General features: G+C 43.0%; 2 protein-coding genes across 4 annotated transcripts; one reads left to right on the top strand and one right to left on the bottom strand.

The window, feature by feature from the left end:
- The first annotated feature begins 209 nt into the window (after positions 1–209).
- Positions 210–6,040, top strand: LOC135233658 (Krueppel-like factor 4). 2 transcript variants are annotated; one of them, XM_064297443.1, is made up of 5 exons: positions 210–586; positions 722–873; positions 1,606–2,350; positions 2,439–2,603; positions 4,461–6,040. In XM_064297443.1, the coding sequence occupies exons 2-5, from the start codon at positions 778–780 to the stop codon at positions 4,634–4,636; spliced, it is 1,182 nt and encodes a 393-aa protein (XP_064153513.1). In that variant the 5' UTR covers positions 210–586; positions 722–777; the 3' UTR covers positions 4,637–6,040. The 2 variants fall into 2 exon arrangements, with proteins under 2 accessions (XP_064153513.1, XP_064153512.1); XM_064297442.1 differs by having other exon boundaries at positions 211–873.
- A 1,334-nt stretch (positions 6,041–7,374) lies between these two features.
- On the bottom strand, positions 7,375–16,370 carry LOC135233659 (UV excision repair protein RAD23 homolog B-like). 2 transcript variants are annotated; one of them, XM_064297444.1, is made up of 10 exons: positions 16,138–16,370; positions 13,034–13,115; positions 12,581–12,660; positions 11,612–11,826; positions 11,332–11,387; positions 9,781–9,908; positions 9,444–9,576; positions 9,157–9,284; positions 8,284–8,439; positions 7,375–7,953 (listed from the first exon to the last, which is right to left on the bottom strand). In XM_064297444.1, exons 1-10 carry the CDS (start codon positions 16,201–16,203, stop codon positions 7,840–7,842), a joined length of 1,158 nt encoding a protein of 385 aa, XP_064153514.1. In that variant the 5' UTR covers positions 16,204–16,370; the 3' UTR covers positions 7,375–7,839. The 2 variants fall into 2 exon arrangements, with proteins under 2 accessions (XP_064153514.1, XP_064153515.1); XM_064297445.1 differs by lacking the exon at positions 16,138–16,370 and adding an exon at positions 15,402–15,518.
- Positions 16,371–16,702: the final 332 nt, after the last annotated feature.

Below are 16,702 nucleotides of genomic sequence, written 5' to 3'. Positions count from 1 at the left end.
TTTCACGTTAAAAAGAAATGTAAAATACTCTAGCACAAAAGAGGGCCCCTCTTGTTGCTATCGTTCTGTTTGGACACAAACAGTAACAAGAAACGTCATTGGCCTCTTTCTTCTTGTCTTTTTTTCGACTCTACAAACCTACCGCCAAGGCGCTGTCTCACTGAGCTGCACCCTACAAAAAGCTATTGCAGTTGGTGTTTTTGCCTGTTGCTGGGAGACAAGAAGGCGTGTCCATTAAATATGATTTAAAGAAGCTGGGAAAGCCCTCCTCGCGCTGTCTGTCACTACAGTCTCACGCGGACAAACAAGACTAGGCTCCCTATGGCAGCCGCGCGACCAGCGAAAGGAGGGAATCCCCGCCGCTTGCTTCTTTGCTAATGCATTTGCATCAGCGTTCCACCGCTTCACTGCAGTTTTTAATGCTCCATGTGCCGCGTGCACGCAGGGCACGGGCGTACACCAGGCGCAACTAGGCGTGACAAGACTGGGAAAAGCGCCTTGAAACCTAGCTGCAATCCATGCAAGACAGGCGGTGCGGTGTTGCACTGAAGAAACCCGTCTGAAATTTATCAAGCTAATATGAAATGTTCGTAGACGAGATGTGTTTTCCCTTTGGCTGGTTTCCGAAAGAAATATTGTGATTCTTTTATTTTGCTAGCAAGCTGGCCGTTTCACCCCGCAGATTCTAACTTCATTCTGCTTTTTCATTTTTTAAATTCAGACCAGGATTTACAGTCTCTTCCAAGGTCTTGACGACAATCACCGAGCGACTTCGATATGGCTTTAAGTGGAATGCTTTTGCCATCTTTATCTACCTTTGCTAGTGGCCCCGGTGTCAAGGATAAGCCGATGGAAACGGGCACGGCTAGTTCGGTGAGGATACAGAAGGCGACATGGAATTTTGTAGTGTCAGTGAAATTAAGATTTGTGTTCATAATTGTAAGGCTAAAAAAGTAAATTTGTGAAGGTCTGGAATCTGGAAACGTTCATCCCCATGCTGTGTGAATTCCTTTGGTCGAGAGGGTTACACTATTCCTCAGACCTGCTCTTGTAGTTTGCCGCACTAAGGGCGTGGGCTAGATTTCTTTTACTATTGACAAGGGGATATTTAACAGTATCCTGTAGTCTTTGTGACTGTTTCTGGTGTCCCAAGTAACACATTTTCTAGAGTTGGTATATCCCAGGAATTGCGCTTGTTTCATATATATATATATATATATATATATATATATATATATATATAATGAATGTATTTGGAAATGTACCGGTTACATATAGTTGTCTAGAAGCAAACGCGTGTATTTTTCAGAATGTTTCATTATATTATGAAGGGTGTGTGATAACCATTGGAATCAGTGTTGCTTCACCTGAAATGTATTTCATTCATAATGATATGCAGGTTATTATAAAGAATGAATGCAAATTGAAGTCACATGCGTTTGCCTTTTCACTGACTCTTTAGATCTCCTAATGAAAATAAACAACCAATATTATTGAACTTCTGAGCTGTTTTAATTAATGTAATTTTGTTGTAACCATTGTCACTTGGTGTCATAGTGTTTAGAATATTTCGAGTTTAGAGTCCTGTCTGCTTTTTCTCTGCAGAGACAGAAGGAAGACCTGTCCTGCCTAAAGAGGTCCTTTCTGCCCAAAGACAGTGGCTGTGCAGACCTCCCCACTGCCACGGCTAAGAAGGAGCCAGAAGACCTGGATCTTCTGGATTATGACTTTATACTGTCCAATACCATGCAGCCACAGGATACCCTGACCAGCAACTCCCAAAATCTGCCCCCTTCTCCTGGGTCCTTCCCCTACCAGCTCCCCTCCCCCCAGAGCACTGCCGGGGACGTCTTGTACGCCATTCCGGACATCAGTGATGTGTCCCCTTCTGGTGGCTTTGTGGCGGAGCTGTTGAGGCCTGACCTGGACCCTGTGTTCCTGCAGTCTACAAGTCTACAGGGGAAGTTTGTGGTGAAGACTACCATGGACTTGGCAGACTACAGCCAGGGCATAAGTGTCAGTAAAAGCAGTGATGGGGTAGACCTCACTCTGCCCTTCACCTGCCCGCAGATAAAACAGGAAAGCTCCATCACTCGTACCGACATCCAGCCAGCAGACGGCCAGCTTACCGTCAGCTCCAGCCCTAGGACCGGCCGAAGACTCCTCCGAGACCCACACGGATTCATGGAAACCAGCCTTCTGTCTGGAGAGGATGGTCTGCGAAGAGAACGGAAGACCTCCCCTCAGCCCTTAGGGCCCCCGTCTTTGCCTGTTCCACGAGGATACTCTTCACCTGCTGAGTATGCTTCACTGCAGCAGGAAAGGTGCACTGCATCCCTGCACTATCAAGGTCAGTCCTGGCTCCGTGTTTCTGAAGATGAGTAAATATTTGAGATTTGTTGCCCATGGTGGTGCTCATCGTCCTGCTTCACTCACAGAGCTCCTGACACCAGGGAGCTGCCTGGCGGAGGAACCCAAGCCCAAACGTGGACGCCGTTCCTGGCCCAGGAAAAGGATTGCCACCCACACGTGTGACTATGCTGGCTGTGGAAAAACCTACACCAAGAGTTCCCACCTCAAGGCACACCACAGAACACACACAGGTAAGCTTTCCAAAATGCACAAAAGTCTCTTTTTTTTTTTTTAATTTATTTTCTTTTTTTTACAGTTTGTAAACTATTAGTTTGTTTATTTCAGACATAAGTATTACTTATTTACAGGCCAGCAATGAACATGGAGGAAATTGTGCTGTTTATTTTGGTCAATTGTAATTTGTTTGTATTAATTCATCAGTAATAAATCGAGACAGATATATATATATATATATATATATATATATATATACGAATATTTAATTTGTAAAGCGGATTTACTGATTTAAATTGCCATTTGAACGTGCCCTGTCGCTTGTCTTGTTTGCTTCACTGTATCTAGGCTTCTTAGCATCTGCTGTTAGATTACGGCTGTGGTTTTAAGTTTGGAGAGCCAAAACGTTTAAAGAGGTTTTTTAATTTGATCAAAATTGACTGTTAATCTTGGAATTCACTGAACTTATTTTTTTATTTTTACATTTTTGAAATGTTCAACTTTAAAATGTACTGGAGCCTTTGGAGTGAACATGCTATGTCACCACTACACGACTGGTTTGGCTGCAGCAGCATGCAAGAATAGTAGCATATGACACCTATATGCTAATGTTGTTAATAATTCAGCCTGTTGCACTTATCTCATGCAGCTTGTTTGGCAAGTCTGTCTTGATTTATTACTGATGAATTAATAAACAAATTACAATTGACCAAAATAAACAGCACAATTTCCACCATGTTCATTGCTGGCCTGTTAATAAGTAATACTTATGTCTGAAATAAACTGAATAATAATACAGTTCGTAAACTAGTCATGCGAGATATCTCTCTGGTGAATTTATTGAACACCTATTTGCTTGTATCTTTCTAAACTATATATGATGGTTTTTAAAGTATTGTCAAAATGATCTCCATTTATTTAACATTGGTGGACCTCTCAGCCTTGTGCAGAATTCCAAACTGGCGTTTAAATAAGCAAGTGATTTACTGCGGTTATTCTGGGAGAATTCTGGCGGCGTTGTAGGCTAATCCTAATTTTAGCTGAAGCTGTCCAAATACATTTTACTATCTGGCATTTACAAACCAGCTGCAGCCTACTGCCGTAACAAATAATCTAACCAAATATTTTCAGTGATAATACACAATCCAGCAATTTACACAAGTACTGTTAACGTTACAACAGTATTAATTTTTTTTATTGATTATTGCACTGTTGCTAGCTAGCCTTCTGTAGAAAATGTTTAAACTCACCTGGGCCGCAGGTGGGGGGGCGGGGGGGTGCAAGCTGTTTCTGCTGGACAGGCAATGGCCGTATTTCTCAGACAGATGTAGGGTGAAGTCTGTGTGCTGAGCCGCCTCCATGGCAGAACTGAGTGGGTATTTCTGCGCAACTTTTTTCTGATGTTCAGCACAAGAATTCAGCCCTGGCACCGCTGGGGATAAGAATTCAGCCCTGGCACCACTGGGGATAAGAATTCAGCCCTGGCGCCGCTGGGGATAAGAATTCAGCCCTGGCGCCCCTGGGGATAACGAGGGAAACCCCGTATTACAGGATCAAAACAGTCTGAGTTACAGACTACAACACATTAGCTATGTCACATCCCTATAGTACATTATATCTCTATACTTTACAAGTCACAGTTACAGTATGTTACAGTATTGTAAGCATCTTTGCTAGCTGGACATTCTTGTATCATATGACTTATTTACTCTTCTTGAAAGAGACTAGAGAAGATGTTCAAACTGTTATTTCTACAGAAGAGTAATGCTGGAGATTACTTTTCATACATGGCACAGGAGAGACTGCCATTCCGTGATGAAGGTTAATTTTACTAGAGAATGCCATTAAAATGCTTTGTGGTGTTTGCGCTTTAGGGGAGAAGCCATATCACTGTGACTGGGAGGGATGTGGCTGGAAGTTTGCCCGGTCGGACGAGCTGACCCGTCACTACAGGAAACACACAGGGCACCGGCCCTTTCAGTGTCAGAAGTGTGACCGGGCCTTTTCCAGGTCAGACCACCTCGCTCTACACATGAAGCGCCATTTATGAGACCAGACTGAGCCGAGGGAAAGCAAGCGCTCGCTCGTCCAAACCGCGCTGCCTTTGAGCAGTCAGCATACTCCACGACACGCTGTGACTTCCACAGCAAAGAACCGTTCACTCGGGCTCGAACCGCATACAACTGCAGCACTTCCCAATGAACTGGAACCAGCCCAAGATCTCTCAGATACATATTTGGCTGTTACATATTTGATCTCACGATCTACAGGACTAAACTGGAATTTTCACTGACAAGACTTGGTGGACCAGGTGCCAAAATAAGACTGGAAATATATGAAAATCAGGGAAAAGTTGTGACAGATGATTGCTAAAAGAATAGGGACCTTTCACCAGCAACATGCCATTTGCCTTCCCAAGAACACTGTTAGACATTTTATATTATACATATATTTTTATATTCTTCCTGCCAACCATTATTCTTTATTTATTTTTTTTAATTTCAGGTACTGAAGATATTTTTCAGTTATTGGATTGCTCTCAGTGATTTAAAATGTATTTAAAAGTACCAAAGGACGAATGAAAGCAATTTTAACATATTTTACTGACTCCAGGGCTGAAGGGCCACAGTGCCTGTAGGTTTTGATGTGCTACAGCAGCTGATTAAATATATTTTAAAAATATATTATTTCCATTTTAGTGTATGTTTTTAATTGGGCCAGACAAGTTATATGTGCAATGTAGGCTAGTTTGGATACTATTGTCTTTTTTTGGGGGGGGGGGGGGGTTAGGGCTAGGGTGGGCCACCTCCCATCTTGGCTACTCAGAGTTAGTGGTAAAAAGCAAGATCATTTTGGGGGGGGTTGTATTCTAAAGTAAGACAGCTCCCATCCAGCAACTCCAAAGCAGCTTGCTCAGTATGTTTCCAGTATGAACAGATATTTAATCAGGTCATCTGGAGGCTAATTTGTAGTTGCTTGTTGTGCGTTTTCTTGCTTTTGTCCATTTTGCTCCCAAATGATCCTGCGGCCATTTTAAAGACTTCACATAATCAGAGACTTCTGTAACTATCTAAAATATCCTTCATTGTGCACATAAACAGTCTGTGAAAATTTTAACATACAATAAAACTGAAATGACATCAAAAAAGTGATCCTTTTCAGCCAGTAACTGGCTGTAGAGGCCACAGATGTGGTTTGCGGGGCTTGGGGTGGCTGTTTGGGCAGAGGGCGCCAAGTCCTGCAGTCTGGGGCCCTTCCTGACGTTCACACCCTGCTTCAGAACGACAGCTCCACTGCACTGTGGCGCAAAGTGCAATAACTTCAGTCACCGAGTGAAACACATAAAAAAAACTCTGAACAAAGGTTTTGTTCACAGACAAATTATGTAATGTATATATTATGTTTTTGTACATTTGTAAATAAAACATTTTTTAAGGTTTGTATTCTTTTAAAATGTCTCTGATGAAAATCACTTATAAAAATTTACTATTTGCTTCATTTAATGGTACATCATAATCAGCAGCCTCCTACACTTATAAAGGAGGTATTTTTTTCACTTTAATGATTGATGCAAATAAATCATTTTTCTTCATCAGAAAACTGGTTCCTTCAGTCTTCTGAAATCTTTCCTATATCATTCAACACATCAAATGTTATTACCACCAAATACCTGAATTACCGATTTATTATATGGAAAACTCAACCCCAGGAAGGTTTTAATGTTAAATTACTGCTGATCGCTCCTCCTAACTCATTAGTACTGGCAAATTACTGCATTATTTACTGCATTACTTGTTTATTCCCAGTGCTTTGATTGAATTGCACAGGCCCTTAATCTGGCTAACCTCGCTAGCACCAGTAGCTACGCACATTTACCCGAGTCTCGTTGCTATCGTCATCGGGACCCTCTCGCGGACCAGGGGGCGAATCACACTTAATGGACCTGTACAAATAATTTGAAAACCGGACAGCTGGCAACCCTACCTTGGAGAGAAGAGCGAGAAAAGCTTCCATAATTTTCCCTGGTGCTGAATAGCTGAAAACACCCCCACAGGTAAGAACATCACACAGTACACCCTGCAGCCAGCAGCACATCAGCCATATATGCAGCAGACATGACATGACCTTCAGATGTAGTGGCATCTTCCCATTATACCCTTAGTCCTGTAGTAAATGATCTGCTGATGAAGTAGTAATTGCAGTTGTAGTACAGTCTGAGTATTTCCAGGTGTTGTGAATGTACTTATTGATGTTTTATTCAGAATGAATCCTGAATGCTTGCTGCCATTGCATACTGCTGTATCTGCTGTGCTGTAAATGGTGCAGGACATCTCTGCATGTCACCGGTGTGCTTTCTGATTCAAAAGCCATTGTTCATATATACTTCAGGCATTAAGATTAAAACCATCTACTTCAGCTTCTACTTTGGCTTTACAATACTAAAGTTCAGTCAAGCTTTTGTGAAAGACCGTGACAAACCATGGCTATATTGCCACCATGAGGACATACGTTATACTACACTATATTTAAATTACTATTTAGTTATGTTAATGTGAAGAAGTTTCTTTTTTTAAGATATATTTTTAACTTAACTAGCTGGGTAACTACCGTCTGAAGTATTATGAGAAGGGCAGTCTTATGGGTACTGGTAGTTTTATAGAGAAAAAAAAAACCTAAATCCATTACCTTACTTTCACCAGGCTGCCATTTCACAGTTCAGTGCTAATAACAAGCACTACGCATCCAGTAAACTCTTGCAAGTTTCAAGACAAATTCATTGCAAAAACATTTGGTTTTCAAATTTTTTACTGTACTTTAAAATAGATTTAAACAGCACTGGGTCCTCTACCGTTTAAACAAAAAGAAAATATATTGTTAACAGGAATACTGATATAAGAAAATATAAGAACCTTCCAAATTTTACTTTCCCACCCACTTGAAAATTTGTGAGACATACTAAAGTGACCAATAAAAGCATATTTATTTCTTCCTGAAAAATGTTTTTTTGTTTGTTTTTTTGCAAATATAAGAAAAAGAGAAACGGGTTGCACAAGTCGGGATGAAGGAAGGCATTTTACTGAATAAACTATCGAGGGTACTCCCAAACAGTTCAGTTCTTGCATAAAGATGTTAATCCAGTGTTACCATGAAAATACATTGCAGTAAAATCTAAGAAAAGTAAAGGCCCATGTCTCCCAATATGTTATAATCAAAAAAAGAACAATCATTGAATACATTTTATTAAACTCCCTTTTAATCATCATCAAAGTTCTGTTGTAAAAGGAAGTTGGCCGCCAAGTTCTCGTTCTTCTCACAGGCAAAGTACGCCTGTATAACGAGCCCTTCTGGGAATCCTAGCGCTTTTAGCTAAATGTGGGGAGAAAGGCAGAGAAATCGGTATTAAAGTCTGGTATTAAATGGGTATTAAATTCTGCTCAGTGCAGCTGTGATTCTGATTCATGGAGTACTCTTAAGACAGGCTCACTCAGTCTGATGACTGCAAACGCACAGAACAAAACTCATTTTTCCAAAACTAGCATTTAAGTACAAAAGTTTTTCCCGATTAATTTTTTTTTTTTTTTAAATAGTAAATTGAGGCAAATAGAAAATGTTTGCCACAGAAACAAAGGCCACGCAAAACAATACAGAGGATTGTAATTATGGAATTTGGGCAGAAGATGACCCAGAAAGGCCTACCCTCTCGATGGCTTCTTTCTCCTGGGGGGTCACCTGAATGTAGTTCATCTGCCCCCCGCCTGCCTCGGACACCCCCTCCCCACCGCTCTGCCCCCCTCCCTCCTGGGACGGCTCATTCAGCATCTGAATGAACTGCTCCTGGTGGCTGCTGATTTGCTGGGTGGAATGAGAGAGTAAGCCACTCATTTTATGGTTATTTTGCTTGGGCACAAGCACAACGGGGCAGGTTAGAGTGGAGAGAAGACCCAGTGAGATCAAGGAAAAGCTTTTACTTCAGATGAGTAGTTTTCTTACTTCAGAGAGTTTTCGTAGAACTACTTTAAATGCACTGCAAAATCAACATTCTACAAATTAGTACATGCTTTTGGGGTTTCTTGTCATTTAAAATCCCTTTGGCTGATTCATGTTGTACTTGCATTTCTATTTCAATTCCATGTTAAGCTAAATCATACTTCTGAGGCACCTGATCTTTAGCTCTGACCCTGTGACCATGCCATACACAGGCTCCACAGACCCGTGAGGGTAAAATGAGCACCATGTTTATTTACCCAGCCCTTTCTGGGCCCCAGTATGCTGATGTGGATTGATGTTAAAGCCAATATGCCTCAGCAGAGCTACAAGGACAACATTTATGGAATGTGTGACAACAACCTGTGCACAACTGGCCATTGACTACCAAAAACAAAATGAGGTGAAGAATCCTCAACCTTTTTACCCTGTGACAAAATCGATAGTGCTGTAGCTACTGGCCCAGAGAATGTGCAGTGAATGAATGAATGAATCTGTTCATTCAATCCCTACATCCTGATACACGTAGCATACATGCCAATGCTTTGGTCAAAGGTCGGCAACACTGAAGGGTATCTGGGGTACCTGCAGTAACTGTGGGTTCTCCCTTCCAATTTGCTGTAGTAAGGCAGGTAGCAAAGAGGGGTTCTGCTGGATGATCTGTCTCATCTGCTGGAACTGGGGCTGGTTACGCAGAAACTCCAGCGGATTGGCTGAAGTGGGAGAGAGGAGGAGTTTAGCATCCTGTGACCTCAGAGCTCGGCGTCCTGGGTCCTCAGAGCTCAGCATCCTGTGAGCTCAGTGTCCTGTGAGTCCACAGCCCTGTAGGACTCACCCCCTGTAGCAGAGGCAGGTAGGCCTGTAGGACTCACCCCCTGTAGCAGAGGCAGGTGTTGCGGGAGTGGTGCTGGAGGGGGAGGAAGAGGACCCTGTGCTTGCAGCTGTAATTCCACCCACAGGTACAGATTCAGACACAGCATGGCTCTCGCTCTCAGTGGGGATACCCTGAGGAGCAGCACACAGCAGGAACTTCATTTACCCTCACACTCATCATTTAAACCAAAGAATCGTCTCAAAAACACAACCTTCCAAACAGAATACAGGATAGTGTGGTTTTATTATTAGGCCACTAAAGACATTATGTGTGTAAAGATGAAAGGCGCTGATAAGGCCCGGCTGCGCTGTTGGGTAAGGACGGCGGAGGCTCACCATTAGCAGGTACTCCACGGCTCGGTCTGGGTTGTTGAAACTGGCCCGGAGCGCAGAGACCACCTGCTCCCGCTCGTAACCCAGCAGCATGATCTCCGTCACCATGTTCTCATACGACTGTCCTGTCACTGAGGAGAGGGGGAAGGGCTCAAACACCACTCAACCTCTCAAACACCGCTCAACCTCTCAAACACCGCTCAACCTCTCAAACACCGCTCAACCTCTCAAACACCGCTCAACCTCTCAAACACCGCTCAACCTCTCAAACACCGCTCAACCTCTCAACCACCGCTCAACCTCTCAACCACCGCTCAACCTCTCAACCACCGCTCAACCTCTCAACCACCGCTCAACCTCTACCACCGCTCAACCTCGACACGCTCAACCTCACCACCGCTCAACCTCTCAACACCGCTCAACCTCTCAACCACCGCTCAACCTCTCAACCACCGCTCAACCTCTCAACCACCGCTCAACCTCTCAACCACCGCTCAACCTCTCAACCACCGCTCAACCTCTCAACCACCGCTCAACCTCTCAAACACCGCTCAACCTCTCAAACACCGCTCAACCTCTCAACCACCGCTCAACCTCTCAACCACCGCTCAACCTCTCAACCACCACTCAACCTCTCAAACACCGCTCAACCTCTCAAACACCGCTCAACCACTGCTCAACCTCTCAAACATCGCTCAACCACTGCTCAACCTCTCAAACACCGCTCAACCTCTCAACCACTGCTCAACCTCTCAAACACCGCTCAACCTCTCAAACACTGCTCAACCTCTCAAACACCACTCAACCTCTCAACCACTGCTCAACCGCTGCTCAACCTCTCAAACACCACTCAACCTCTCAACCACCGCTCAACCTCTCAAACACCGCTCAACCTCTCAAACACCGCTCAACCTCTCAAACACCGCTCAACCTCTGCTCAACCTCTCAAACACCGCTCAACCTCTCAAACACTGCTCAACCTCTGCTCAACCTCTCAAACACCCCTCAACCACTGCTCAACCTCTCAAACACCAACTCTCAACACCACTCAACCTCTCAACCATGCTCAACCCTGCTCACCTTCAAACACCGCTCAACCTCACCCTCTCAACACGCGCTCAACCTCTCAAACACCGCTCAACCTCTGCTCAACCTCTCAAACACCGCTCAACCTCTCAAACACCGCTCAACCACTGCTCAACCTCTCAAACACCACTCAACCTCTCAACCACTGCTCAACCTCTCAACCACCGCTCAACCTTTCAAACACCACTCAACCTCTCAAACACCGCTCAACCTCTCAACCAGACACCAAAATTACACACATGGACGGCTTTAAAAACTGGACGCGTGGTGTGGTGTGTTTATAGTGGAATTCTATATCAAGTGGCAATATCAAAATTACTGAGTGGCATCAACAGATACACAGATCCCCTCTGTGATATGGAGATGGATCAGCTCCTGGGGTAACTGCAGTAAATAATGTGATTCAGAGGAACACGTGATTCAGAGGAACACGTAATTAAATAAGTATTTTATATTCCAAATAATTACCAAGTGCAGACGTGGCCTCTTCAAATATGTTGGCATTTGTCGGCAGGCCTGATGAGCTGAAAAATAAGTAACAACAAAACCACAGTTCAGTAAAGACATGTTAAATGCTAGTGTTAAATGCTAGTGCCAATACAGTGGAACAGGCATGTCCTCTCATTCTGGCGGATGCTCTGAAGGGGAGACGCACACAGCAGTAAGTGATGTGAAGGACGAGGTCATGATCATCACTGAGCCCGCAGCACCAGTGACGTTACGGGAGGAGGGAGTCCAGGTGCCCTACCTGACAGGTGAGGGGGCAGGTGGGGCGCTTGTGGAGCCCTTCTCCTCAGAGGGCGGGTCCTCCTTGCTGGCGCTGTCAGGAAGGGGTGTGTCAGGGGCAGCTGGGGCAGCCGGGGTGGCGCTGGGGGCGGGGGCGGGGGTTGCGGCCGGGGCAGGGGACGGGGTGGCTGTGCTACTAGCAGGGGAAGGCTGGCTAGCTGATGGTGCTGTTTTAGGCTGCAGAAAAGAGAGGAGTGCAATTACAGTTTCCCTTTCCATTCTCAGAATGGCGTTCTGACCAGGAATTTCATATTATTTCAGATGTTTCAAGCAACAAAACTGCTTTTTGTTGGCTGGCTTTCCAATATCATTAATGGACTCCATTAATGAATGTTCAATAGATACACATTCTATACACAAACTAGTGCATAGGACGCAATGTGTTCATTTTCGACCCAATGTTAGTTGCCTGAATAGGAGTGAAATCAATAGCAAAGGACTATAGAGGTAATTAGCATTTATGTGTGTGATTTTAAATGGACAATGATCACATCAACATTAGTATTCATTGACAACAGTGCCGAGTTCAGTAACTTGTACATCAACAGCCTCTGAAAAGTCCATGACACACGATGAAAAAGCACATGACCTCATAATTGTACGGACATGACTGATGTCCATTATTTTAGAAACAGGGGAAGCTGAAATTTTTAAACACAACGGCCAAATAAATAATGCAAAGAAATTCTGCTGTTTTCCTCCGAGTAGTAGAGGGTAGCTGTTTAGAGAATGGATCTTGGGACAAGAGATGCCCGAGAACTATCGCAAATCAAACAAGAATACATCGGGAGATCCTTGCCATTGGGAGATCCTTTTTGGTCAACTGTGTACAATTAAAATGTTTAATAGACAGAGAATTATTAGCATTATATTAGCCTTTAGGCCTAAAAAGAAGCCCTTTAGATTATCTGGATTTACATCACTTACTCACCTTGGTCACCATGACCACCACAAAGTTTTTATCATCAATCTTGTACTCCTTGAGGGCTGTGTCATCATTAAGGATTTTACCTGATAGATAAAAAAGAAAAGGAAAAATCTATTAGGATTGGTTGGTTAATGAAGAAACATTTCTTTCATTTCTCGAAAACCAAAACACTTCTCATGCCCTTTGCAGCAAGACTTTAGACTTTCATTGGAATTTACCTGACCAAAACAATTTAATTCTCCACCCCCTTCCATAGTGTGAAATATGCAAACATAAACACCAATCAGACAGATTCCTTTAACAGCAGGTATCACAGTGCACACTACCTGGCTCATACATTTGAGATTGGCTGACCTTCCAAGAAGACAGAATACTGTACTTGCCCTGTTACCAACAAGCCCAGCACTCCTAAGTCCTGCTTACTAGTCGTATTCCATGCACCCTTATGAAACTTACCTGCATATATCAATTTCTGTCCTGCCACTGGAAAACCATCTTTCCCCTTCTCATTCTCAATTTTTTCCTTTAGCGCCTTTACCTATTAAAAAAAGAAAAGAGAAATGATTTATTCAAAACAAAGTCATTGCCAGGAATTGAGAGGTCAACTGCCACAAATCCTCACGTTCATTAGGCTGCTCTGATTGGACACGTCTGTGGTCTGCTTTCATTGCCAGTCATAACACCAGAGGCAGTTTTAGCAGAGACTAGTCGGGTGCAAGCAATAGCTGTAATGCTTGTAGAAATGAATGGCAGCACCAATTAGCAAATCTTCCATTCCATTTGTGAATGGCCGCACTGAGGATTATGGGTAATTTTGCCACAAAGGAGTGCTCAACCTTTTACTGGCCAAAAAAATGAATTGAATGGAACACACTCCATGAAACTGCACATTGTTTCCTGAAAGAAAACGCAATGACGGGGCATAGAGATTCACTGCTTTGAGCGTATGCACCGATCCAAGTGTCTAACATGCAGCTGCATCAACTGAAAAATGCTAAATTATATGTTTATAATGTTTTGCATGTTGGAAGTTTTGGTATGAAAGTTTTGCCTGTTGAAAGTTTCGGTTGTAGGTTCTACACAGAGGCGTAAGGGATGCATCTCTATTGGCCTACTGTCTATGGAGAACCATCCTGGAACCACAGACACACCCCACTTCGCCTCTCTAGTGGGTAAGGTGAAACGGGAGGCAAAAGTCACATTAATTTCTGCCATTGCCAATAATAAAAGGAGCCAGACGGGAACTGAGTGGGCTAGAGAATGTGAGCAGCTGTCTGTTGCTCGTCCACTCATTCCTGTCCTGGGGGTCTGTGTCAGATAAAGCTGGAGGAAATGCTCTGAGACTCCTCTATGCATCTCTGGGGGCTGCAATGCAGGCTTTAGGCACATGAAAAGGTACTCAAGTAATTGCCAGGACAAAACAGCTTGTCGCTGTGTAGAGAAAATCATAAAATGTCCCACCCTTACTGACAACAAAGGCAACTTGTTAAATTGAACATGTTAAAATAAATTGTATCACATCTGCTAAACTGAACTTAACCAGAGCTGGATCAAGTTGTACTGATTGGGATCAAAGCCATGCATTTATAAGTATCTTCCCTGCATTGCATAGCAGATCATGTATTGAGATGCTTATGGAATCATGTGACAGGTAAAGACTCCCAGCTCTAGAGCAAAGCAACTGCCTGAGGCAGCCGCTGCAGAGCTCACATTATCGCTAACCGCCATCAGCGGTGTGATACACAACACCAAGCCAAGTTCACTGGAATTTGCTTATTTGTTGAACTCTGATCATTCAAATCATTTTTGAAAGCTACCACTGAACTCAACCCTAGCCAGCATGAACAGCTATGCCTTCAAGATACCTCTCCACACTAGACAGTTTCTACTTGCAGTTTCACATCTGAGATCAGCAATAAGTTTTTTTTTTTTTTTTTAATTAATAAAGTGAAGACAGTAAAGATAAATCCGAAGAAATTGCAATCGCTCTGTTGAAGACATGACATCACTGCGACAGCCTTGTCCAGCTGTTGCTGAATGTTTTTTCCTATAGGATACACCCCCTTAGAAAAAACACTTAGCAATACAGTAAAAAAGAGAGAAATGTACTATTCAATTTAGATGAAATTATTAATGAAAAACAACTGAATGCACCAAAGCCAATGTGGTTGTTTTTATTTCCTGATGCACCTCCACCGCCTGCCCCCATAAAATATCTAGCAGCTCAAAAGTGGGCTACCAGAGTCCCCACACTAAATGCTCCGTTTGCACCAGAAGACCAGCAAAATGAAAAATGGCACTTTTGAAAAGTGACCCTCATAATTTAAAAACATATTCTTAATGATTGTAATGATAACTGCATTCTGTCGATACAATGTACGAAAAAAGACAGGATTTCAAAGGCAGCACCTGCAAGAGCACAAATCCCCGACACGGGTTTCTCAAAGTATGTTTACCCAAATATCACAAATGCGTCAAATATGCTTCCTTCTGAGGAAGTCCCTTTGTGGAAAATGTTAGGAAAATTAGAAACGTCAAGGGAATTGTGTCCAAATTCACAAAGAACGTCCATAGAAAACCCCAACAGACGAAGTAACATTATTGGTGAGTCATTCAGAGTACTTCATATCAAGCTAAGGAAACATTAACTTAGGCCCATTCAGCAACTACAAACATTGAAATTTGTTGAATTCTGAGGTGAACTGCCTAGCCAGATAGTAGATAGCTAGCAAACGTTGGCTACGTTGCAAACCACGATGCTCATAGTTTACATAAATTACCAAATTACTATAACTAACGTTAACGTACAGCACGGATAGCTCACCAGCATTTTCAGGTCTGAACAGGGTTTTCATTTAAGCTAGAAAGCTCGCTGCTACAAAACTACCCTTACAAATCACCATTACAGTCGATAGCTAGCAAGTCATGCAAAACTGGTTGAACTAACATGCTAGCTAGAATAGTATTATTGCTTAGCCAACTTTAACTATTTGGTGAGCAAGGCAATTTCTTTAGCTACCAACCAAGTTAGAAAATTGGCTAACTAACCATTTTGCTAGCTGGCTAGGCACCTGTCAATAAACCTTTCCAACTGCAGTGACGGTTGACTAGCTATAGCGCTAAACAGCCTGTCCATTTGTGTAATATTACAGCAATCTAGCTAATACCCATTTGCGTTGATGCGCTTAGTTATGCGATAACAAGACAGCTAGCTAACTGGTTTGTCTGAATTCAATGCCTAGCTAGGCCTGTTGGTTTGTTCCTGAAGACTTTTTAGCTTGCTAACTTAGCCAGCTAGGCTACGTTAGCGAACTAGACTAGCTAAAATATCATGGAGATCAGCAAATAAACTGCTTTTTTGAATACTTCCAAAACCTTAGAGACAACTCGGGGTAGCTAAACTGATCACAACATGAGATTTCATAAAATTTAAATGGAAAGTGGACTAAAGTGAAATACTGCCGTCGGAGCTAGGTAGCTAGCTAACGTTACCATAGCTAACTTCGTAACCCTCTCCACCCCTTTCAACCCCGTGTCGTGGTGCGTTTCCCAGCTCTCACCGTCTCTTCTCCATCAATGTCAATTTTAAATGTCTGCTGCTGAAGGGTTTTCAACGTGATCTGCATTTTGGCGACGACCGCTTTCTAAAGTTTACTACTTTCCTCGGGTTCGTTAAAATAAACAGAGGATAAACAGTATTTTCTGACTATTGCCGCGAGCTAGCTCACCACGGCCTATCCGTCGCCATTATCGTATGGTTTTTCCAGCGCATAAACATAGCTCCTCCATACGACTGAGCATGCGCTATTTTAAGTGTAAATCACCCGCGTGTTCAGAAATCATAGACAAAGATCGGTCTGTGAAAAGGCTACTCGAGTAGTGTAGCTGAAACAGTTCTCAAAAAACGGCTGTTGCGTGTTAAATTCCGTAGAAATGGTTCAATCGTGCAATTAATCCCAATCGATTAAAGCAGCTAGTGTGAAAACTAAAGAAGTTCTGAAACGCGGAAATTCTTTCTTTGATCATTGATTGTTTTGTACAATACAAATATTGTTTAGAAGAAAACCATGAAAACAACGCGTAGAATGCCACGAGAGCTATATTAATACAGACAGAATAGGAGCG

The sequence above is a fragment of the Anguilla rostrata genome, chromosome 10 (assembly GCF_018555375.3).
Source record: "Anguilla rostrata isolate EN2019 chromosome 10, ASM1855537v3, whole genome shotgun sequence".
Lineage (NCBI taxonomy): Eukaryota > Metazoa > Chordata > Actinopteri > Anguilliformes > Anguillidae > Anguilla > Anguilla rostrata.
Note: the sequence above shows the minus strand (reverse complement) of the source record. Positions and strands in the feature narration are given on the sequence as shown.

Excerpts from the sequence above, each read along its gene's own strand:
- LOC135233659 (XM_064297444.1), bottom strand. The coding sequence starts at position 16,203 with ATGCAGATCACGTTGAAAACCCTTCAGCAGCAGACATTTAAAATTGAC. Across the intron at positions 9,909-11,331 it reads AGAGGCCACGTCTGCACTTG|TGACAGGACAGTCGTATGAG; the intron begins GTAATTATTTGG and ends CCCTCTCCTCAG. Across the intron at positions 7,954-8,283 it reads AGAAAGAAGCCATCGAGAGG|CTAAAAGCGCTAGGATTCCC; the intron begins GTAGGCCTTTCT and ends CCCCACATTTAG.
- LOC135233658 (XM_064297443.1), top strand. The coding sequence starts at position 778 with ATGGCTTTAAGTGGAATGCTTTTGCCATCTTTATCTACCTTTGCTAGT. Across the intron at positions 874-1,605 it reads AAACGGGCACGGCTAGTTCG|AGACAGAAGGAAGACCTGTC; the intron begins GTGAGGATACAG and ends TTTTCTCTGCAG. Across the intron at positions 2,351-2,438 it reads TGCATCCCTGCACTATCAAG|AGCTCCTGACACCAGGGAGC; the intron begins GTCAGTCCTGGC and ends CTTCACTCACAG.